The sequence below is a fragment of the Sarcophilus harrisii genome, chromosome 4 (genome assembly GCF_902635505.1).
Source record: "Sarcophilus harrisii chromosome 4, mSarHar1.11, whole genome shotgun sequence".
Lineage (NCBI taxonomy): Eukaryota > Metazoa > Chordata > Mammalia > Dasyuromorphia > Dasyuridae > Sarcophilus > Sarcophilus harrisii.
The window spans coordinates 25,161,965-25,187,826 of record NC_045429.1 but is presented as its reverse complement, the minus strand read 5'-3'; the positions used below and the strand labels follow the sequence as shown (position 1 = coordinate 25,187,826).

At 37.9% G+C, this 25,862-nt stretch overlaps 1 protein-coding gene across 2 annotated transcripts in view; it reads right to left on the bottom strand.

Moving 5' to 3' along the window:
- Positions 1-25,862, bottom strand: part of FAF1 (Fas associated factor 1) — a 385,064-nt gene extending 359,202 nt beyond the window's left edge. Inside the window, exon 1 of one of the 2 annotated variants that reach the window (XM_031969148.1) lies at positions 25,412-25,862. In XM_031969148.1, coding sequence (XP_031825008.1) covers positions 25,412-25,456 — 45 coding nt within the window. In that variant the 5' untranslated portion in view covers positions 25,457-25,862. The remainder of the gene's footprint in view (positions 1-25,411) is intronic. The other variant, XM_031969147.1, reaches the window with a different exon arrangement.

The following is a 25,862-nucleotide window of genomic DNA, read 5'->3' as shown; positions in this document are numbered from 1 at the left end:
TGACTCAGATAAGTTCCAATTGCTCAATAATGAAGAGAGCCACCTACACCCAGAGAAAGAACTATGGGAACTGAGTATGAACTACAACACAGCATTTTCACTCTTTCTGTTGTCTGCTTGCATTTTTGTTTTCTCTCAGGTTTTTTGTTTTTTTTTTTCTTTCAAGATCCGATTTTTCTGGTGTGGAAAAATAACTGTATGGATATGTACACATATAATGGATTTAACATATTTTAACATGTATTAGAATACCTGCCATTTAGGGGAGGGGGGAGGGGAAGAAGAGGAAAAATTGGAACAGAAGATTTTGCAAGGGTTAGTGTTAACAAAAATTATCCATGCATATGTTGTGTAAATAAAAAGCTATTAAAAAAAAAATTTAGGTAGAGGGGACAAACGGCCTGGGAGGATGGATCACAGTAGTAGAGACCACTACTCTCACATAACATTATAAATACTTCTGAAGGGCTATAAGGAATGTGCTCTGTAAGGTTCAAAAGAACTATCCTTTATTATCACCTCATTTTGTTTTTAAAAATAGATTTCAGATTTGTCTGGGCCCAAATCACTCTTTCACATTTCACAGACTGTTATAGAAGTGGATACACAATTTCTCTTTGTAAATGTACTGAGACATCACACCTATATAAATGATCATCTACACTCTGCCTGTCAAACAAAGCCTTAGAAAACTGAGAAATCAGCATATTCCACAATTCATCCCCACTCTGCAAGAGCACCTTTTTGAGAGGGTAGTATTACTCATCCTATTATTGCTTTGAGGTCACGAGCCCTATTACGATTATATCTGATTTTTTGGGGGTGATATTTTGTTGGATGATATTCCAAATCTGATATTGTCCATTTTATAGTTATTAAAAATGTACATTAAAAATGGTACAGCAAAGGTGTTAATTGCTTCACATGTGTTCTTCCCACTGAGCTTTGATTTCAAAACAGCTGAAATTCTTAACAGGTTTGGGTCCAACTTTTTCCTTAATAATTTATATTTGATGTGTATTAACAGAAGACCAAGGCATTTGTAATTTTTACTCTCAAATACCGGTTCAAAGTGACCTCTAAACTAAAGCTCAAAGAATTCAGTCTTTATCTTCTCTTGGTATACATTAATTTTACTTATCAAATCCATTTTTTTTTTTTGCTGAGGCAATTAGGGTTAAGTGACTTGCCCAGGGTCACACAGCCAGGAAGTGTTAAGTGTCTGAGGCCAGATTTGAACTCAGGTCCTCCTGATTTCAGGGCTGGTGCTCTATCCACTGTGCCACCTAGTTGCCCCTTCCAAATGACATTTTGATAATATTAGAAGATATTAGGAATAATAAAGGATGGAATTAGGAATTAGCAACAATAAAGGATAAAGGAATGGTAGGTGGCAGAGTAGTCGAGTCAGGAAGACCCAAATTCAACTTGGGGGCTGAGATATTCACTAGCTGTGTGAGCCTGGGCAAGCCAACTAATCTGGGGCTTCATTAATGTCTTTATCCACATCCTTGACTCCTCACTTACACTGACCCTACAAATCCAATCCTTTGCCAAATTTTGTTGTTTCTACCTTCACAAGGAGCAGGAGGATCACTAGCCAAAATCATGAAAACCCAAGAGAGTACTCAGGAAGAGAGAGGGCTCAGAAATGTCCAACTGCAGAGAAGCGTCAAGGTAGAGGACAGAAGAGATGCCCCTGGCCTCAGAGACAATATATAGACATCCTTGGTCAGGTAACTTGGCATACGTGTACTTCAGAAAAATCAAATTGGCAGCTGAGTGAAGGATAACCAGGCATGGGGGAAAAACCTGGTGTCCAGGAGGGAGGAGAAGAGTTCCTGCAATGGGATAGTGGTGGGGCAGAGAAAAGAAGGGAGTATTCTTGCAGGATATCGCAAAGGGAAAACTGACAGGTCTGGGCAACAGATATGGGGAATGAGCCAAGATTCAAGAGTCAATTAAGGTAAAGGATGAGTGTGACTTAGGGGGCAAGCTTGGGTGACTAGAAGGATGGTAGTGCCACTGACAGCAATGGGAAAATGTCAAGAGGGAAAGAGAAATTCCATTTAAAATAGCTGTCAATGGAATAAAACATTTGGGAGTCAACCCGCCAGGGCAAAGTCAGGAACTACTTGAACACAACAATATAATACTTTCCACACAAATAAAGTCAGATCTTTAAACAATTGGAAAAATATCAAGTGGTCAGGGATAGGCCAAGCAAATATAATAAAAATGACAATTCTACCTAAATTAAATCTACTTATTCAGTGCCATACCAATTAAGCTCCCAAGAAATTATTTTACAGATCTAGAAAAAATAATAATAAAGTTCATCTGGAAGAACAAAAGGTCAAGAATTTCAAAAGAATTAATGAAAAAAATGCAAATGAAGGTGGCCTAGATGTACCTGATCTAAAACAATATTATAAAGCAGCGGTCATCAAAACCATTTGGTACTGGCTAAAAAAGAGAGTAGTTGATCAATGGAATAGGTTAGGCTCACAGGACAAAATAGGCAATAACTATTGTAATCCAGTGCTTGACAAACCTAAAGACCCCAGCTTTTGGTACAGCAACACTATTTGACAAAAACTGCTAGAAAAATTGGAAATTAGTATGGCAGAAACTAGGCTTTGACCCACACCTAACACCATATACCAAGATAAGGTCAAAATGGGTTCATGATCTAGCCAGGAAGGAATTTGTAACTAAAGAACTAGAGATCATTGATCACAAAATAGATAATTTTGATTATATTAAGTTAATTAAGTACAAAAAAAAAAAAAGAAACCTAACGCAGACAAGATTAGAAGGAAGGCAATAAAATGGGAAAACATTTTCACATTCAAGGGTTCTGATAAAGGCCTCATTTCTAAAATATATACAGAACTAACTCAAATTTATAACAATTCAAGTCATTCTCCAATTGATAATTGCTCAAAGGATATGAATAGTTTTCAGATGAAGAAATTAAAACCATTTCTAATCATATAAAAAGGTGCTCTAAATCACTATTGATCAGAGAAATACAAATTAAGATAATTTTGAGGTACCACTACTCACCTCTCAGGTTGGCTAAAATGACAGGTTTCATTAGGTAAGGCTAAAGGCACAACTAGATTGTTAGGACCAAAATGAAAGTTCAAGATTATCTAGTTCAAAATTATCTTTGAGAGAAAGTTAAAAAACCATTTATTTACTATGTGCCAAGTACAGTAGTACTGAGCACAGGGATAGAAATATAAACCTCCTCCCTCCCAAAAAAATGGTTCCTTGATTCAAGGAGCTTACATTTCTAATAGGGTCAAAATAGGGTAGTTAAAAAGAAAAGAGATAATGAGATAATGGAAATCTTGAAGTATGCATGATTTTTTTGCCAATGGTTTCTCATTTAAGATTGTACTGTGTTCAAAAAAATAGTATGTTATGCTGATTTTTAAATAATTCCTAAATAGTTCATTTAGATGGCTTATATTTCTATCCCCAGTGCTATAAAGCAAAGAGAACAATTTTTCTTAAGAACATATTAGCTGTTGTGAATATTTTCCATCTCAAAAACTGGACAGACTTGTTCTCATTTACAGCCACAAGAGGGCGCAATCACTTAAGACGTGCTTTGAAATTCCTATTTATTCATGGCCCATACATATGATCATTCCCCCATGCCTCAATAAGTTTTAAAACAAGCAGAATCTAAATCTCTAAATCTCTGCTTTCTTATGGGATTCCTAAGTGGGGACCTAAGCCATGTGGTGGTAGGATTTCCAGAAACACCATTGCAAAAGAGAAAATGTTCCATTTAATGAATCAAATTCAGACCACTACAAATGGAAACTAAATTTGTACCCTAAATTGCTAACTGAAATTCTTTATTCCTCCCTTACTAAGTCCCACCATCCCCATGACAGTCTATTCGATAAGTATTTCAACTCTTTTACCACTCCTTTCAAACCAAACTGCATTCCTCACATAGAGGTGGGAACCATCTTCTCTCCCTAGTTGTTGTCAGCCAACAACTGGACATGGTTTACAATCCCTCCTCTCCTTCCAATCCCTTTTCTCTTCCTCTTCCCCTTCCCTTCCATTATAAGGGATTTTCCTCCTTACCATGTGTGTGGTACTATCTGCTAAAAACATATAGGCTTATGGTTTTTTCCCTATAAGAGAGATAAAAATGAAACAATCTTTAATATGTAATTGGTCCTGGGGACAAAGCTTTAAAACTTTAAGATCTCTTTCCAGACACTTAAGGCATAAAAAACTAGAGTTCTCCAAGCTTGAAGTACTTCCAATTGCCATCGAAGCTAATAGACCATTCCCAGCAGAAATTATAGCTAAATTATAGAATATATGGAGGATAAAGAAAGCTTCAAAATAGCTTTGCTGGAAACCCTTTTTCAAGCTATTATGCTGATAGCAATTTATTCTGGCAAATATTATAAAGTCTCTAAAGTGTCTCATTTCATTCCAATTCCAAGCCTAAAATGGAGTGGTCTGCTTCAAACCCAGTCCAGAACATCTGTTGTAGCCAGCAGGATTGGTTCAAGATCTTGTGACTGACTTCATGGACCTCATGGCTCAAGTGAGGGACAGGTGATGCACAAGGAGCCCATAATGGGAGCACAGAATGATCATGTGAACTGAAAAAGAAGCCAAGCACCTTGCACCTAACTCTATTTTTGTATTCCCTCTGGGGTTCAGCAAGAGGTCCTCACTCACTAGGTGGTGTAGCCCATTGGGGCTTGAAGGGGCTGACAAAGAAAAGCATATCACCCAGGGCTAGGAAGAAAGAAAAAGAAAAAAGAAGGGGGACAAGGAAAGAGAACAAACTTAGATAGCAGCAATTATGTACCAGGAACCAAGTGCTTTTACAACTATTATTTCATTTGATCCTCATAAAACCTTAGGAGACAGGCGCTATTATCTGTAAATATATATTTACAAATGAGGAAACTAAGGTAGACAGAAGTTAAGTCAGTGAGTCACCTAACTTTTATTAAATAACCAGGATGTACCAGGGACACTAAGTCCCTAAAGATACAAAAAAAGGCAAAAAGTGAGTTCACAGTCTAATGGGAGATTAACAAGCAAACAACTACAAATAAAAAAGATACAGAGTAAACAAAGGATAGTCTCAGAAGAAAGACACTAAAATTTAAAGACAGGGAAAAGCTTCTTGTAGAAGACAAGATTTTAGCTGGATTTGTAGGAAACCAGGAAGCAGAGAATTCCAAGCACGGGAAAAAGCCCATGAAAATGTTCAAAATCCAGAGACGGAGTATCTTGTGCCAGGAACAGCACAGAAGTCAGTGTCACTAGACTGCAGAGCCCATGGGGGTGGGGATAGGGAGGCTGGCAAGCAGGCATGGGCTCAAGTTGGGGAGGCAAAAGGTAGCCAGTGGAGTTGACTTAATAGGGGGTGACACAGTCAGATCTAGGACCTGGCATGATCAACTAGATAGGTGAGTGGAGGACAACATGAAGTGAGAGCTGAAGCAGAGAGAACTAGTAAACCATTGGGCCTGAAGTGGTAAGTCATATAGCAGGATGGTGGCAATGATGAAGGAGACAAAGGGAGTTCGCAAGAAATGAGGCAAAAGTAGAAATTATAGGTCCTTGGCAACAGATTGGATATGGAGGAGGGGAGCTTGAAATAGCTGAAGGTTTGGGAGTAAAAGGTAATTAATTTGAATTTGGAACACTGGGTTTAAGAACTCTGTAGGACATCTAGTTCACTATGCCAAGCTCAGAGTGGATACCTGCAGAGAGGTTAGAGCCTGGGAGTCGCCTCCCTAGAGATAACTGGGAACATGAGCTAAGAAGGTCTCCAAGTATACGGGACCACCGTGGCCGAAGAAGCAAGCTGAGCAATTTGCCCGGGCCCACAGCACTGCTGACCATGACCAGAGGACCTTCGGACTAGTGCTCGCCAATGCCCAGAAACGTTCCTCATGATCATGCTCTCTAACCACCATTCCCCTCTATGTGTTCTTTCCTCCTCCTACAATCAAAGTTTCTTAAAGTTTGGTCTGTCTTTGATGTTTTTATTTATATCTGCCAAAGCTCAGAATAGCACTTTTGACATACACTAAATGCTTCATAAATGCTTTACCACTGAAAGATGAATTCAATTTTGGTTAGGGGGAGGTCCAATGGGACCCCAGTTGAACCCCTCAACAGACTTCTGTTGATTTAGGGACCTACCAGATGAGCTCCTTTGCAAAGCCAAGTAAATCAGCTGCAGGACCTGACCAGGCACTCTCCTTTGACCGACACCTATACCTGGTGCACTAAGGATAAGTTCCTTTTTTTAATGGTTCATCTACAATGGGGATGAGAAAGATGAAAGTAAGATTCCTAAAAGAGATGGGTTTGATGGAGTGGCTCTCTGCCACAACCAATCCTCCTCCCTTCCTCACACTATGACCAGCCTCTCTGACAAAATGAGAGTCCACTTTGTGGAAAGATGACCCCTCAAATAGGGGTCAGGCTTCAACCATACAGCTTCTCTCTCATACCGCCATTCGAGCATGAACAGACCAAGAGTGGAAACGAGCAGAAAATTCAAACAGCCACAGCAGCTGGCTACACGAATGGCAAGATGAGGTACGGAACTCTGTGCACCACTTGGAGGCTGGAGATAACACTCCCTCCTGAAAGCTTTGAATAGCATTCATGAAATATGAGACTGATCTATGGGCAAACTATAGGGGTGCAAATAAAATTGTACTATTTTATCTAGGATTGGGATAGTAAATGCCTTTAAAACTCACCAAAGGTTCAGGCATTTCTCAAAGCTCTGGCCCTTCAGATTTCCGTGGATGCTGGAGTTGAGAATGATATAAAAAACTCAGTTTTATATAAATGAAAAGAACAATAAAACTGAAATTGAATGTTATCCTAAAGAAATGATATGAAAAGATATCTCCCACCTTTATTTGCATGAGTGACAATCAAGAATGTAGGATGTCAAATTTTTTTCAATGTATTGGTCTATTTTACTAAACTTTATTTTTCTTTATTTGTTATAAAGGACGATACTTGAGATGGGTTGGAAGGAATATACTAAGAAAATGAAAGTGATAGAATAAAGAAAGATATCAATAAAAATTATATCAATAAACATTTCTTGTTAAAAAGTTATCTTTCAACAGTCTTGTAACACTTCCTCTATCTTCCACATTCTTCCAAATATTTTTGACAATGACCTAGCAATCACATCTTTCAGTATGCTAGTTTACCAAAGGATGTGGTGCATCTGGGCCAACTAAGTTGAATTCATCAAGGACATCTAGGCTTTTTTACACATCTGGGAATTAGCTCCCTGTAGCTATTTCTGCTGTGTCATGTCAGTTCAAAGTTACTCTCCTTTGGCAGAGAAAACAAAAGCAAAATAATAACTGAAAAGCTCTGCCTCTCTCTCCCTAAGCATCAATCCTTTCTTTTTTTAGTAGCCTATTTTTTTCTACCTGCTTTTCCCCCTTTCCTCTAAAACAAAAAACAAAAAACCCAAGCACCTGTTTTTGTTAGCTTCCTGCACGAGTTTCAATTCATTCTGACTTTAGTACAAAGCAAGATGATAAATTGAATCCTGTCTCTCTCAGATACTTATTCCCTATGTGATTCCTGGGCAGAACTCTAAACCTCTCAACCTGTTTCCTCCTCTGCAAAAATGGCAATGATAATAGCACCTACCTCACCAGGCTGCTGTAAAGTTCAAAAAAGATCATATGTGCAAAATGCTCTGCTAACTTGAAAACTATGTAAATGGCAAATATTTTTCTTCACTTTTGGCAGAACTGTGAGATACTCCTATTCACACGCATACACAATTATTAACTGGCTTTGTTTCAATCTTCTGTTTTTTTTTTAAATCTAAATTTGTTTTTAAATTTCCAGTGTATCCATATCAATCTCTTCAGACAGTTCTCATTTCTCTACTCATAGGAATTATTTTCCTTTCTGCCTTCAGAATTTCATTACACTACTGAGTAATACTTCCATTGGTCTGACTTCCCCTGAAGTCTTTTAATGCATGGCTTGCTGCCTATTCTTCCTTCAAACCTTTTGAAATTTAAATGGAAAACAACATATCAAAACCAAATGATTACCTCAAAAAAATGCAGAAAAGTATTTCATAAAATACAACACTCATTTGTATTTAAAAAAAAAGACTACAAAGTCTAGGCAGAGAGGGATATTGTTATAATATATAAAATGTATATCTAAAACCAAAAGCAAGTATTATATATAGTGAGGAAATACTTGAGGCTTTTACAAAAAACATAAGAGTAAAGCAAGTATTTCTCCTTTTCTGCCCTACTATTTTACAAAATTCTAGAAATGCTAGTGAGTACAGTAAAATGAGAGAAAATAAAGGCAGAATGACAGACAAAGAGGAAACAAAACTCTCTATTTCCTAATAACATAATGTTTAACTTAGAAAACCCCAAAGAAATAGCAAAGAAATTAATCAAGACAGTAACTTCAGCAAAGTTTCAAACTAGAAAATAAACCCATAAAAATCAACAGCATTTCAAACTAGTAAAATTCAGAATGCAATAACAGAAAGGGAAGTTCTAGTCAAAATAACTAAAAAACACATGAAATTAAAAAAAAAAAATACATGAAATATTTGAGTTAATCTCCCAAAGCAAATTTAATACTTCTTGTACAAATACAATTGAAAAAATATTTCTTAAAGAAATAAAGAACTTTAATAACTGAAAGAATATTCAGTACTCACATCTAAACCTTTCCTAGGCAGAATTCCAGAGATTCTCTTCCCTGACCACCCTTTCTAGCACTGGTTGCATTTTCAGTCATGTCCTTCACTGGTCAAAATGGGGAAGCTGGAATATTCCATGCTTCCCCCTGTCACTTCCAAGTTATCTCTCTACCATTATCATTCAGTAACCTCTCCTCCTTAAGGTTCTCTCAATCCATATTTATTACCCAATCTCTATGTGGTTGTCTACCAAATTTCAGCACACATTTCATAGTACTTCAATGAGTTCAATAGTTCATTAATCCTAATCCTAACCTTAAATTCCTCCTGACTCCCAACCCCCTGCCCTTATATTAGGGGACATCAGCGTGAATTTGTGTAGTGGCTAGAAACTAGAAAATGAATGGATGCCCATTCAATTGGAGAATGGTTGGGTAAATTGTAGTATATGAATGTTATGGAATATTATTGTTCTATAAGAAATGACCAGCAAGATGACTACAGAAAGGCTTGGACAGACTTACATGAACTGTATTCTGATGAAAGTGGATATCTTCGACAAAGAGAAGATCTAATTCAGTTCCAATTGATCAATGATGGACAGAATCAGCTACACCCAGAGAAGGAACACTGGGAAATGAATGTGGATTACTTGCATTTTTAGTTTTTTTCCCAGCTTATTTTTACCTTCTGAATCCAATTCTTCTTGTGCAACAAGAGAACTATATGGTTCTGTACACATATATTGTACCTAAGATATACTATAACATATTTAACATGTATAAGACTGCTTGCCATCTAGGAGAGGGGGTGGAGGAAGGGAAGGGAAAAGTAGGAACAGAAGTGAGTGCAAGGGATAATGTAAAAAATTATCCATGCATGGGTTCTGTCAATAAAAAGTTACTAAAAAAAATAATAATAATAACAATAATTCTGCATCTTTCCTGTGTGATTATCTCCCAATTTATCTTGTATATAGCTTGCTTGTTCATGGTGTTCACTTGTTGCTTCCCTGTGAGAACAGATAAAATTTTTTTGCCCTTCTTTGTATCCACAGTGGGGTAGCTAGATGGTGCAGAGGATAGAGCACCGGCCCTGAATTCAGGAGGACCTGAATTCAAATCTAAGTCTCAAACATTTAACTTCCTATCTGGGCATGTTACTTCAGCCCAATTGCCTGAAAAACAACACAACGCTTAACACAGTCCCTGGCAGATAATTGTTGTTAAGCAATAAAATTTGTAGCAACAAGAGATCTTAAATATCAAGAGAAATAATTGGAAAAGGACAATAATAAAAAAGGATGATACTTCTAGACCTCAAAAAAGTAGAAAATATCAAAGCCATTTGGTACCAGTTAAGAAATAAAAAGGTATCTCAATAGAAAAGAATGAATAAAAAATAACTGAACTCAATAATCTATTAACTAATAAACCACCAGAACATAAATTATCTAAAATAAAAATCTCTATTTCTCAACAGTAAAATAGATGTGACCTGAAAAGATCAAACCATGAAAAATTCAGAACTAGACCATATACCTTTCACAGCTATAGATTCTTAACCAACCAAATACATGAGAAAACACATTATTTTTATTAAATGCAATTGAAAAGCTTCTGCATGAATAAAATTAATACATCTAGAATAAGTCTGGGCATTCTTCAACTTGTCCCCCAAGCCTGAAATGCTCTCCCTCTTCAATTCCACCCACTGGTCTCAATTAAAATACCTTCCTTTCGCAGAAGTTTCTCCCTGTTCCTCTTCATTCCAATGCCTTTCCTATTAATTATTTCCTATTTATCCCAAGGAGAGCTTGCTTTGTCTATGTTGGATTGCATATAGTCCTTCCTATTGGACTATAAGCAATTTGAAGGCAAGGAATTGTCTTTTTTTCTATTTCTGCATATCTAGCATTTAGCACAGTACCTGAGACATAATGGGTTTAATAAAAGTTTACTTATTAATCATTTGATCACTTTCTCTTCACGTATCCAAGCAGTTACCAAATCTTGTCATTTCTCATACACATTCCCTTCCCTTCATTCACAGACCACTCACTTAGACCACGGCAATTGTCATTATTTATCCTCCAATCTCCCTACACACATCAGCTGCCAAAGGAATTCTCCCAAAGCTCAAGTCTGACCAAATCATTCTCCTACACAAATTCCAGTGACTTCTTATTACCTTTGGGTTCAAATATCAGTTCCTCTGGCATTTAAAGCTTTTTGTAATCATTTTGCCTACCTTTCCAATCTTCTTACATATTATTCCCTCTACTTATGCCATAAGTTCCAGCCATTTTAGCCAACTTGTTATTTTTTAATACTCATACCGCCTCTGATCCCTCGGGACTGCACAGGCCCATCTCCATGTCTGGAATGCTTTTCTTCTTCATCTGTCTCTTGGAATCAGCTTTCCTTCTATAATCAGCTCAATCATCCCATTATTCACAAAACCTTTCCTGATTCCCCCCAGTTGCTAATGCCTTTTCCAAAACTACTTTGCTCAGCATTGATTAATACCTACTTGGTCCTGCAACAGTAGTTTAATAAATGTTTGTTGACTAACTGATTGAAATCTTAACACAAGGAGGTAAATACTGTATAATGAAAAGATTGCTGAACTCTTAACAGGAACTGGAGTTAACTTAAAAATAATACCAAGGCTTAGCAAAATACAATTCAAGATCAGAATTCTCTACCAAAGAGTTCAAACACCAGGATTTCAATTAAAGGGAGATGGAAAGAAACAGTATAGGAAAGATATAGGAAAAAAGACATACAACTGTATCAGAATACCTGAATCTATGAGTATCTAAGTAAGAATCTGTCTCTAAGCCCCTACAATGACAAAGAACATTTAGATGAGGATTCAAGAAGAGGAAAAACAAATGATTGCTTTGGGAGTATACTTTAGAAAACCAAAAAGCAGTAAAAGTGGTAGGCAATAGAAGAGAAGGTGAAGGTGGGATCTAATAGCTGGCATTTATATAATACTTCCAGGTTTGCAAATACACAATATATTATTTAATCTTTACAATAACCCTATGAGGTAGATGCTATTGTTATGTCCATTTTATAGAGAAGGAAACTGAAACTAAGATTAGATAACTGACTTGCCCCTGATTACAGAAGGTAACATTTGAACTCAATTCTTATCAGCTTCAAGCTTACCATTCTATCCACTGCACCATATAGCTTCCTTACAGAGAAAGATAAATAGACAGACAAAAAGATAATCAATTCTGCCTCCTTTGGCCAGGCCAGTAAAACTGAGAATAAATTGAATTAATATATTTGAAAGGCTACAAACCTTACTAAGGGACACTGTTAATTCAATACCTGTACTAACTAAAGCAAATGAACAGTAACCAACCTTTTCCCACCTAACTCTAGGACTATAACCTTCTCTATTAGGAGAAGACAAGAGAGGAAATGAGATTTTTTTTAAAAAAGACATTTTAAAAAAGAAAATGCCTGGTATTTCTCCAGCCCTTTCCTTTCCATTACTTGTACATTATCATGAAGTAATAAAGAGAAAACCAACCTCACAAATCCGCAAGATCTCTTCCCAAATCCTGCCTTTGACTCACTGGTCATGTGATTCTGGGAAGTCCCTTAACTTTTAAGTACTATCACAGAATCTCTGAGTTGAAACCTTAGAGATCTTAGATCTCAGAGATCCAATACAGTAACGAAAGCATAAGCTGCCTCTATAATTTACCTAACAAATGTAGTCACGTCCATTTTTAAACATCTCTTAAGTATTAGAAAATTAAATCCTATTCATTTCAACTATTATTTATCTCATGCAATACATTGTGCAAAATGCTAGAAATTACAAAAATTAAATATTTCCTGCATTCAGGGAGTTGATATTTCACTGGGATGAATTATGACTTGTACACAAATATAATACAATGCAAGGTTTGGGATAATGAAACTATAAAGCTAAACAAAGTGCTCAGAAGAAGGAAAGATAATTGAACTGAAGGGATCAGGGAAAGCTTTACAGAGAGTGGGCATGTGTTGTTCAGTCTTTCTTTCAGTGGTCTGACTCTCCATTTGGGATTTTCTTGACAGACACCAGAGTGGTTTGCCATTTTCTGCTGCAGCTCATTTCAACGATATGAAAACTGAGACAAACGGTAAAGTGATTTGCCCAGTGTCCCACAGTAAGGATGAGAGGCAGATTTGACTGGAGAGACAGTTTCCTGACTCAGTCCCAACACTTTGTGCACCAAGGCGCCATCTGGTGGCATATTGGGCATGTGGTCTGAGCCTTAAGAGACCTCTATCTAGAGCTAAATTCCACTGGTCCCCTCGTCTTGATCCTCTGTCCCTGTCACTTCTCATCTAGATGAGAATGTCTAGATGATCTTTTACAAGACCCTTCACTTCATTTCTGGAAACCTCTCCCATATACACACGATGCAGGGTCTCAGTGATTTTAACATTATTATAGTTTTCCGGCTGCTCTCTCTCTGACTCAATAAAGTCTCTCCCTATTCCAATCTCCATTCCATTCAGTTATCAAATCAATCTCTTAAAGCACAGGACTCTTTGCCTCTTCCCCCCGTTCCAAAAAAAAAAAAAAATCCAGTGGCTCCTAACACCTCCAACATCAAATATAAAATCCCCTGGTTGGCCTTCAAAACACTTCATAAACTGCTTCCTCCCATCTTTCCAGCCTTTTTATACTTACTACCCATTATTATTGGGATCCAGTAACATAGATCTCCTTGCTTTTCCCAACCCCACTCAAGTCTAGTGCCTTCCCTCCACTAATTATCTCCAACTTACCCTGTATATTTCTTGCCCATACCTAATCATTTACATGTTGTCTACCCCATTAGAATGTGATCTTCTTGCGAGAAGGGCCTTTTTCTTTTCCCAGCACTTAGCACAGTCTGTAGTAGACAGGAGCAGATACCTAATCAACATTTGTTGGCTAGACTTCAGGTGACTTCATCACAACCTCTAGACTAAAAATTATTCTTTCCATATCTAAGTGAAATCCTTTCAGATCTATAATGGCTATGTTGCCTACCTACATTTTTCCAGGCTAAACATCCCTAGGTCCAGAGTTCTTTTAAAAAAAGATACTAATTTGTACTTATGTAATATATGTTGGACTGCTTGATGTCTAGGATAGGGGGGAAATGGGGAGGAAAGAAGAAAAATTTGGAACACAAGGTTTTGCAAGGGTGGAAATTGAAAACTACCTTTGCATGAATTTTGAAAAATAAAAAGCTATTATTCTTCTTTTAAAAAATAATTTTATTTCCTTAAAAAAAAGATATCTTTTCTTCAATACATTCTTATGGTCAATAGTCACCATCTAGACACTTCAGAGTCAACCTACCTCTCTAACCTCATGGCCCATTACAATGTACATCAAAGACATAAATGTCTCACATTCAATCAAATATGATCCCATGATCCCAGCACTATGGAGTGAAAAAACTTAGAATATGGCATCTGTTTGAGCCACTTTGGCCACTTTCTGAATGAGAGTTGTTGAACCAATCCTTTAGACTTTAATAATATTACAGTCATGATAATTATCAGCCTTTTATATAGCACTTTAATGGCCACAAATTGCTTTACATATTATCTCATCTGATCTTCTGACAGCTAGATATGACAGCTGGATAGAGTTCTGAGCATAAAGTCATCCTTCCGAGTTCAAATCTGGTCTCAAACACTATCTGTAGGACCCTTGGCAAGTTACTTATGACCTCAGATACTTATTAGCTATGGAACCCCAGGTAAGTCACTTAACCCTGTTTGCCTCAGGCTCCTCATTTGTAAAATGAGCTAGGGAAGGAAATGGCAAATCACTCCAGTATCTTTGCCCAGAAAAACCGAAATAGGGTCACAAAGTGGCAGACACAACTGAAATGGCTCAACAGCAACAATCAGTGGGAACTGGAAAGGGAACAAGTAACTGCAGAGTGGACTATGTACAGCTGAACTGGTTCACTGAAGGTTTGAGATGGGGAGGGAAGGAGAGCATAGCCAAAACAGGGGTGGATGGCCTGAGGAAATGCTGATAGGTCAATGGATTATAGAGAAGATAAAGAACTGGTTTAAGATGATTTAAGACATAAGAAATGGAATGGTAAGAGATTATGATCAAATAAAAGAAGTTCAAAGTGCTTGAACATGAAAGTGGAATATTTGTGTGTGACAATAAGAACAAGTGGGTGACTCTCTTTGTATGCAATTGAAGTAAACCAGAGAAGTAGTTCACAGTAGCTGGATGGATAAGGTATTTAGAATAGCATCAGCATGTATATGGAAGTCCCTGGTACAAGGGAAAGAATCAGAATCTCTATCAATGTTCCCAGCTAGATACCAAGATTACTGAGGGCAGAGATCATGTGTTATGCTATTTATTTTTTCTCTTATATTTTTTCTTTCCTTTTCCCATGGATTTAACTATGACAAAACAGAACAAGATAATGACCTTGAAGGAAAAGCTTTGCAGCAAGTTTCCCTCTTAAAGGTATCATGTTTAAAATCTATAGGGAAATGAGTCAAATATACAAAAATAAGAACCATTTCCCAATTGATAAATGATTAAAGGCTATGAATAAGTTGTTTTCAGGGGAAAAAAATAAAAGTTATCAGTAGAAATATGAAAATATAAATTAAAACTACCTCATGCCCACATGATTAGTTAAGATTTAATAAATAAGAAAAAAAAAGAAAATGACAAATGCTAGAGGGAATATGAGAAAACAGACACACTAATACACTGGTGTCCAACCATTCTGGAAAGCAGCCTGGAATTATGTTGAAAAAGCTATTAAAAAGCATGCATACTTCTTGACCTAGCAAGACCCCCTACTAGGTCCCTGTCCCAAAGAAAGAGTAAAAGAGTTCATATGTACAATAATACTTATAGCAGTTTGTCATATGGTACCAAAGAATTAGAAACACAGAGGATGCCCATCAGTTGGGGAATGACTGAACAAATAATGACATAAGAAATGATGGAGGGAACAAATATTTTCAGAAAAACTGGAGAAGATTTATATGAAGTGATGCAAAGGCAAATGAACAGAATCAGTAGTACAATGTATGCAGGAAATGTATACCAGAAATCTCATAAAAATAATCAACATCCAAAAACTTAGCAAATGGAAGCCTACTTTCTTATTTTTCTTTCAGAGCATGGGAGGTGGTGAGCAAACTCAGTTCCCAAGGAGCAAAAAGAGAAGGATGTCAAGAGAAGAGCCTCAGGGCTAGTGGGCTTCACATGGATGAAGAAAGGAGAAGAGCTAATTATTATGAAAATCCAGAGAGGAGAGAATACCCAGAAGAGAGTGATCAATAGTGTAAATTACTGCATAGAGGTCAGCGTGGATCAGGACTGAGAAAAAGCCATTGGATTTGGAAATTAAGAATTTTGCCTGTGCACGCGCGCGTGTGTATGTGTGTGTGTGTGTGTGTGTGTGTGTGTGTGTGTTAACTTTGCAAATCTTAAAATGCTATATAATATTGACTATTACGCAGATGGGCTTTTTTCCCCTTAACAAATGGTAAAGTGAATGAATGAAACAGTAGCATTTTGATTCAGTATTTAATGAGTACCTACCATCATTTATTCAGCAACTATTGAGTGCCTTTTCTGCAGAGCACCAATCTGGGATACAAGGAAATATAATTCAGATTTATATATTCTAGCTCTGGTCTTTCTGTTGAGCTACAATCACTTATCCTCGGTTGTCTCTTAAGACGCCTCAAACTGGACATCCTCTAGGCATCTCAATCTAAACATTTTTAAAATGGAACTCATCTTTCTAAGCCCTCCTCTTTCCGTCTTCCATTCCAGAGCACCATTATTCTTCCAGGTAATTTCCTAACTATAGCTTTCTAACCTGTCTCTCTAAAATCCAAGGTCCAATTATGTCACTTCCCTACTGCATGAGTTCTTGTTGTTCTTCTATTCAGGAATAAAATCTAAAGCTCTTCACCTGTTGGCCCTTAACCACCTTTGCAGTCTTCCTGTACCTTACACACACCCACCCCCTCCACATTATCTATCATCCAGCCCCACTGGTTCCCAAACACAGCAGCTACAAACACTTCATCTCTCATCTCTATGATTCTGCACTGGCTATTTCCACCCCTAGGACACTGCCTCCTCACATCTGCCTGCCAGTTCCTGGGTCTCATCTTCTGTAGGCCTTTCTTCTGCAATCCCTCACAGTGACCAATCACAGTCCTCCCCAGCTGCGAATGCCTTCCCTGTTCACATTAGGTTCAAATCTTGTGTATACCTAAGCAAACTCCTTGTGGGAAAAAGCCTTACTTTGCAGCTTCAAACCTTACTGGAATGCTTTGCATATAGCAAGCACCTAGTAAATGCTTGTTAACTGATTGGCTGATCATGTTTTTTCACACTTATTATGACCCCAACAAGGTCAGAATGTAAATATTGTGGTGACAGAGAAACTGGAAGCCAGATGGCTAACACAAGAGTGTGGAAAAACCAGAATTAACACACACACACCAGAAGTACTGACACTTTCTCAATATAAGACACGATAGCTGGTTGAAGTTTGCCTATGAGCAGGTCATCATGTCTCCGTCTTCTCTGACATCTCTAGGCTTCTAAACTCAGTATTTTGGGTTTCAAATGTTCATAATCGTCTCTACCCCAAGGGATAACTTTTAGCTTTATTGAGCCAAGAGACCTCAAGAACCTATCCTGGATAGCTGCCAGGATCCACTGTATAGTCATCAGCAGACAAAAAGATGTCTGTGTAGACTATATTAAAAAGGAAATCAAAATACTTCCAAGTAGGCACTGCCAGGAAAAGACAGAGTTGTATCTTGGAATATTAATAATCTTATTTTGGCACATTTATTTACCCCCATAACTGACACAGAGATTTCTGATCCCAAAATCCTTTAATTAAAACACCAAAAACACATATCATGTCAGTATAATATACACTTTGATGTTACAGTATTGACCATGAATATGTAAGTGGGCAGATGAATAACCTTCCCAGTATCTTTCTAATCTTAAAAACAAGCTAGCCAGCCTACATTTTTCAACATTATGATTAGCACATGCTGTTCTATTGTCAAAACAAAGTCAGCTTAAAAAGAAATTGGCTGAGAGAAAATGTGGCATCAATAGATATAATAGATATCTTTTTTGCCTCTTCTTTTTGCTGAATGTACCTTTTGCGTATTAAACAGAATCCCATTTTGTTAAAATATTGGTAAAAGGAAAAAATCCTTTAGCTCTTAGTTTCTGCTCTTGTTATACCAAAATGCCAAAATTTATCTTCAATTACTCATATTTAGTACATGAAATAAGCTCCTTGAATAAGGAATTTTCACCTTTATATGAGAAAGAGAAAAGTTTATGGATGTTTAAAGATACTTATCTCTCAAGAATATAACTGACTTATTTCAGTAGGATGATAAACTATTTAAAATTTTCCATTAATGAAAGCATCTCTCTAGATAAAAAATTGTCTATTATCATGAAAAATTTCTGGGATTATTTATCTTCATTTTAATATCCTTATTATTTGGAACAGCGTGATAGAATGGGAAAAGCCATATATATGGAGTCTAGGGACCTGCATTCAAATTATTACCCGAGTAGTCTCAAGCAAGGTAGTTCCTCTGTCTGACCCCTAATTTCCTCATCTATAAAATGAAGAGATTGAACTAGATGGCCTCTCAATCCCTTTCAACTCAGAATCTGGGCTCCTACTGTCATCTCCCCTTATTTAGGGTGGGAAAGACGAGGAAGTAAGTTTAAAAAAAAAAAAAAAAACACTTCATCTCCTCAAAATCACTGTTCAGGAAGAACACTTTTTTTGTTTCCATTATCTCCAACTGATCACTAAACATGCTTTCTTTTCTCTTTCATTAAAATACAATGCAGTTTCAAGCAAAATTAGTATGTAACAACTTGGTAGTAGTCTGCCTCTCTAAGAGCCAATTCTGTTCCTTTTGCCACAAAGCCATAGTTTAAAATCCCATACGAGAACCTTGGGCATCTACCCAAAACTGACAGTGCCTTGTGGTTCTGTTGTTCCATCAGATCCAATTCTTCCTGATCCCATTTGGGGTTTTCTTGGCAAGGATACTGACATTTCTTTCTCCAGCTCATTTTGCAGATGAGGAAACTGAGGCAAAGAGTTAAATGACATTCCCAGGGTCACAGAACTAGCATGAGGTCAGTCAGATTTGAAATCAGGAAGATGGGTCTTCCAGACTCTAGATTCAGGACTCTATGCACTTCGCCATCTAGTGGCCCTTACTCAACAGCAATGCAAACACCTAATTCTTCCTCTAGGCCTGAGCAAAAGTTTTTTCGGACAGTCAACCAAACCAAAACATATTTTCCACATTTTTAATATGGTTCTTTTAGTTCATTCTTTTTAATTTCTATTTTTGTGTATGTTTTACAATGTTCATGATATATCAATAAATAGCATATGTACATAAATTTCAAATAACATTTACCAGCACTTTATAATCCTTTTAGATTTGCAAAGCACTTTATAAAGTGCTCCTTTAATTCTCCCAACAATCATGGAAGGTGGGTACTAGGATTATTCTCACTTTACAAATTTTTTTAATAGGGTAAACACTCAAAAAAGGGTATGGCTCCCCCCACACCTCACCGCCCCCCATAGCAGCTAAGGTCATATGGTTGTGATCCCATGGATCTAACTTCTATCCCATCATATCAGATTGAAAGCCTCCTCATTCTATTCAATTCTTGTCCAGATAGGTCTATAAATTACTCATATCTCTATCTGACATGATGAAAACCTTGTTTTACATAACAACAAGTCATGGCTACCCCAAACCGTCCACCTCTTACAACTACATGTTCCAAAAGAAAAGAAAAAGGGGCATGTGAGGAGGCAAGGGGAAGATTCAATGTATTCTTGGTAACTGTGGAAAGAGACAACACTTTTAGCTGGGGAAAGAAAGCATAAAGGAAGATTCCATGGAGCTTAGCCCTTAAGACAAGCAACAGGAGAAACAGTGGAAAGAACAGTGGATCTGGAATAAGTAGATCTGGATTCAAATCCATGGTCTGCTACTTGTTATCTGTGTGATTTTGGAAAAGCTGCTTTCTGGACCTCAATTCCTTTTAGAAAACATAAAGATTGTGCTAGATGACCAAGCTGGGAAATGATCTATGCAAAGATACCAGGCAAGATGTGACAGAACATTTGGCTGATAGTTGAGTCTGGCTGAAAAAAGAGGACACTGGACTCAGAGAATGGACAACAAAGAACAAAATGTTATTCATGAAGAGGTGAGAAAAGAACTTCACAGGATCAAAGAAAAGGCAGCTGACCCTTCAGGAAAGAACTTCTCGAAGGAGGGAAACTTCAACAGATACACAATGACATCTTCCAGAGCAAAATGAAGAGATTAGCATTCTTCCTGTTCTGACTTGGTCCCAAGTACAGTATGCAGGCAGACCAAAGGTCACACATCATGACCTTTGTGAGGAGCAGCAGAAAAGACTGCCTCAGTGGGCATAATGGGGCCACCACAAAGGGTAAAAAAGGCCAGTTCGAAGATACTAATGCATTGGTGATGGAGTTGTGAACTGATCCAACATTCCTGAAATCATTTTGGAACTATGCCCAGGGAGCTATCAAACTGCACACCCTTTGATCCAACAGTGTTTCTCCTGGGTCTAAATCTCAAAGAGATCATAAAAAAGGGGAAAGGACCCACATGTGCAAAATCTTTTTATAGTGGTAAGGATCTGGAAAGTGAAAGGATGTACATCAACTGGAGAATTGCTGAACAAGTTATGGTATATGAAGGTAATGGAATAGTATTGTTTTATAAGAAATGATGTGCAAGTTGATTTCAGAAAAGCCTGGGAAGACTTACATGAATTGAAGCTAACTGAAGTGAGTAGAACCAAAAGAAATTTGTTCATAATAACAAGATTATGTGATGATCAACTATGATGGAATTGGCTCTTTTCAAAGCCATTCCAGTAGACTTGTGATGGAAAGTCATCCTCATCCAGAGAGAACAATGGAGACTGAATGTGGATCAAAGCATTTTCACCTTTTTGTTGTTTGGTTTTGCTTGGGTTTTTTTTTTCTTTCGTGTTTTTTTTTTCCCCCTTTTGATCTAATTTTTCTTACACAGCATGACAAATATGGAAATATGGTTAGAAGAACTGCATGATTTCTTGTTCTCTTGAAGGTGAAAGGGTAGAGAGAGAAAAATTTACAACACAAAGTTCTGCAAAAGTGAAAACTGAAAAATTATCTTTGCATGTATTTGGAAAAATAAAAAAACTATTTAGTAAATAAATAGCCAGTTTCTGATGGAGTAGCCAAGATTTCCTTCCAAAGAAGAGTTTGGAAGAAAATGTCATTGCTGGTAAGAATTCATCTCTTGCTTCAAGTAAGCAGTCCCCTCTTTTTTTTTTTTCTGTCCCTTCCCAACAGCTAAGCAAAAAGTAGAGAAGATTGAAACATTTATCCCTAAAATGTAGACTGTATGCATAGAACTCCACCTAAAAAGCAAAACTACTTATAATGTTCCTAAAGAAAGATTTCACCCACTGCTAATGATGGGTCATCTAAAAATACCTCTGGGAGGAGTAAGGATAGTCCTCTCCACTAAAGAGTATGAGAAAATTCATTTGTCATTTTCTTTTTCTTTGAGGGGAGGGAGGAAAGAAGAGGTTCATTAGCTATTCCAGAGCCAGATTTAGAGTGCTAAAGATCACCTAATCAAAAAATCTAATTTCAATAAGCAAATGAAGCAACTAGTTATTTAGAACTTTAAAAGTAAATCTGTCTTTATGCTACTTCTCTCAGAACACGAGAGAGCTCCTTCTCTAACCCATGTTGGCTCTGTGGCCCTAGATTAGTCATCTAAGTTCTCAGACAATTTTCTGACTACCTGCAATAGTGAAGAGTTTCTTCATCCAGAAACTCCCTATAACAAATAAAATCCCAAGCCCAGCCTCTCAACTACCATTCTCAGATGAAGTGATATTCAACTGTGAATATTTTGATTTGCCAATTATCTGTATTCTACATTTCAACATAATCAAGAAAAAACAAATGAGAGTTAGAGATTTCAACTGAATCCATCTCTTGTTAGAGAAAAGTAATAAGGAAAAAACCCTATGACTCATCAATGTTTGCCTGCCTCTTTAAACATAATACCTTTTCTATCCCCTTCTGGCTCCTGACCATCAGACCTGTAAATATATCACCATTTATTTAGTTCTTTACCAAAAATATACCATACTAACAATAATGACTCCAACTTGATTCCCAGCATTACTTTTTAAATTCTAGCTACACTGAAACTGCACTCAGTTTAGAACAGAATTTAAAATAACAGGTAAAAGGAATACCTGATAACAATCTTTCCATTCAAGATTTTGCTAGTGTCTTAAAACAATTTTTGATAATTTTCCTTTTATGAGGTTTTCACTAAAGCTTTGCTTTAACTTTAAGATACAGTTGATCCAAAGAGAGACAATGGACGTAAGGCACTTTGCAAACTTTCTGCAAACTTAATTATTTCTGTAGTGCCTTTAGGTTTACAAAATGCTTTGTATCCATCAACTTACTTTGGATCTACTGAATCCATTACTATCACCACCACTATTATTACTACTATGAACACTCCTCTTCCTCCTCAGGTTCTGCCAACAGAGCACAAAGCAAACTAGCAAGACCAGTCCAGCTGAGTCTGGGGAGGAACACACCTGATTAGCTACAGGGTAAGGAATTGCTCAGCCATAGAAGTTACATGGTAACTGGCTTCCATGGAGGGTGCACTCACACAGAGTAAATCAAAGATCCCTGACATTTTCAAAGATTTCACACACAAAGCCTGGCAAAGTCCTGATTATATCAGGTAAATGCCAATCTGGATATTTTCCCTCCAACCTACTGAGCTAGGAAAAAAAAAAAAAAAAAAAAAAGCAGCTCACATTCTGGATCAAGCCTGCAGTGAATGAACCTGAAACTAGTGGTTTAACTAGATTCCCCATAAAGAGAAATTGAATTTTGTTGGATCCCATCATACAACAACCAACAAATTTTGCTGTTTACAATAAACATGATTTTAACTTAAACACCTTTAAGTTTCAAAGTTCCTCTCTTAAAAGGAAGTCCTCAACTTTAAGCTACTGCTAATTCTTATGATTGTCCTACAATGTAAGTGGAATGAATTCCCAACTGGCCAATTGGCCCAAGATTGTCCAGAAAAGAAGGAGCCAAAGGTGAGCTGTCATGGTCTATAAACCCTATAAAAAGCTAGAGTATTTCTTAAAACAGGACTGGCAGGTAACCAATCTCAGTGTTTTCTCTCAAAAACTTCATACAATATTAAAACAGGAAAACTGTTCAATTACTAAAAAAAAAAGTGGCCAAAGAAACAAGACAATTTGAAGTAATCAGTTCCACAACTCTAGTAATGGATAGTTTATTAAAAGATTATAAAGTTGCTAACATAGAAAAGCTATATGTTGAATGTACTTCAGTTTTTTAGTAACTTTTCTCTATTAATAGTATTCTCTTGACAATATGAAAATAGTCATAATACAGAACATTATTCTGTCTTTTTCCAAGCAGCAAATAACTATTTTTTACAGTATTTCCAAACTAATTATGGTATGTTAAAAAATATACATCAAATTTAGAATTAGAAGACCTAAGTGCAAAGCTGAGCTGTACCACTCAGGAAGTAACCTTGGGGATTTCTCCTATGGAAGCAAATCTCAGTTTCTTCATCTGTAAAGTAAAGATAATAATACTTGACTCTGCTTCTTCAATCTTCTTCTGAAGATCAAATGAGACAATGTAAATAAAGGACTTTATGACCTCCTGTAACCCACTGAATACCATGTAGATGTGCAATATTATTAAGAAGTAGAAGCATGCTTGAAGTAAAACTTAAATTATTGTAATATCTCAGTACAATTACCACATGGTTTCATTTCCATACTAAAATGATAACTCCTATTCCTTCCTTTTTTAGGATGAAAACTCATTCAAGACAAGGGTCGTGACTTTTCTGTCTCTTTCTGTCTGAATCAATATAAGGAGGACAATGAATAATTACAAAGATGAAGTTTGGTAGGATGTAAAAAAGCTATTGATTGTAAACTTTAATGATAAAAGGTAAATACAAAACTAAATTTCCTTTCTCTGAATGGTTCCCCCCCAGAATATAACAATTCCATAAGAGTATAAAGATTAATCCTAAAAATACAAGGCATAGTTTTTACACTATTGTCTGCCCTACAAATAAAAAGCTAAATAAGAAAATAAAGGAAAGTTGAGGGATGGACATGATAGAATGAGCAAGGAAAACAAATTTTTTAAGCTAACTTTAAACATACCACCCAAAACATAGGAAAATGCTTTATTTTAACTGTTTACAATCAATATATCTTTTTGTTGCAACATCACATGTTAAGGTAGGAAATAAATATTAAATAGAAGATAATATATTATCAGAACAAGTAGAATGAAAATCTAAAACAACTTAAAAAAAAAAAACACCACTGTATAGATATTGCCTTTAAAATTTCATCAAAGAAGACACTGTCTCATGTTCAAGAGTGGGACTGATACCCAGAAACAATCAAGTTTCTGACAGGGAAGGGACTTCAGTGCATATAGTAAGGCCAAAAAATAAATAAATAAATAAATCAGGTGAAAAAGCATCTCAGCACTCTCTCTGTCACCAAGTTTTGAGAAACCCGGTGGTGTTGTTCACAGGGCTTCATTGTGCAATTCCAAAAATAATTACCCATCTTTGGTGAGGATGCCAGCTTCTGCTTTTAAAGGGCTTTGATGAGATATATCAATGGCACCAAAGACCTCCACATTGGGCTCATCTTGATTTTCTGCATTTAGGATTGGAAAAGTACTTCCAGACAATGAGAGAGAAAAGGAAGTTTTTCCAATTGTAATATTCCTAGAAAAAGGATATCAACAAAGAAAATGTCTAGAAGCAATTTACCAATTCCTAATAGGAAGAGGTCAAAATTGAAGTTGGGGTAGGTAAAGAATCAAAAGACAGGAAATATGAGTTCTCACACTTCTGAATTTAACTGTCCAAAAACTTTTGTATTTCAAGCCAGTTTGTTCTCTCTAATGCAGATACCTCAATCCACAGAAAACCAGCTTCCTCGATCCCAAGCCACCCTGGAGGCCCATCCCTGAGAACGCTACTGGAACCCAGGGCTCCTCTTCCTCGGTGGGCAATAGTCTTCCTCCCCTCCCCTTTTCCCTGAGGACAGCACGCACAGCCACTAGCACCTTCTCCTTCGAAGCAGCCCTCGGACCCCAGACGGGAGGAAGAGGACAAAACAAAGGGGAATGATGGGCGGGCGTGGAGAAAGGGTCTGGAAACGGGGAAAGCAGACCAGGAGGCAGGAAGACTGCGGACCCGGAGGGCCCTGGGAGAGGAGGAGATTCGGAGAGCAGGGCTGCGGAGAGAGAACAGTGCTCGCACTGAAGAGGGGAGGGCGGGGGAGAAGGCAGGGAAGGGAGGGGAGCCGAGGAGGGTGGCCGGGGTGGGGGGGGGGGAGGGAGAAGGCATCGATGCTCGAAGGGCAGAGGGGCGCCCCCCCCCGTCCCCTCCCTCCCACGCCCAGGTCCTTCACCTGAAAGTCGGCCAGGATCATCTCCCGGTCCATGTTGGACGCCATGGCCGCCTTCTCCAGCCCCTCGGCCCCGAGCTCAGGCTGCGGCTGCTGCTGCTGCTGCTGCTAATGCTGCGGCGGCGGCTGCGGCTGCTCGGGCTGCGGCTGCTCGGGCCGGCCTTGACCAGGTCGGGGTCTCGGGGAGGGGGCCGGGGCCTAAGAGCTCATGGCCCGCCACGGGCCGCGAAGCCGAGCCAAGCCGGGCCCTCCCCGCGCCCCCTCCCCGGCGGCCCCGGTGCTGCCCCGGCCTCGACTTCGGTTCCTCCGCCGCCTTCTCGGTCGTGCCGCTGCCTCCGGCTCTTCCTCCTCCTCCTCCTTCTGCTGCTTCTCCTCCTCGGCTCCGCTAGCTGCCCGACGCGAGCTCCGGCTCCGTCCCCGCCGCTGCCTCCACTGCTCCTGCCTCAGCCTCCTC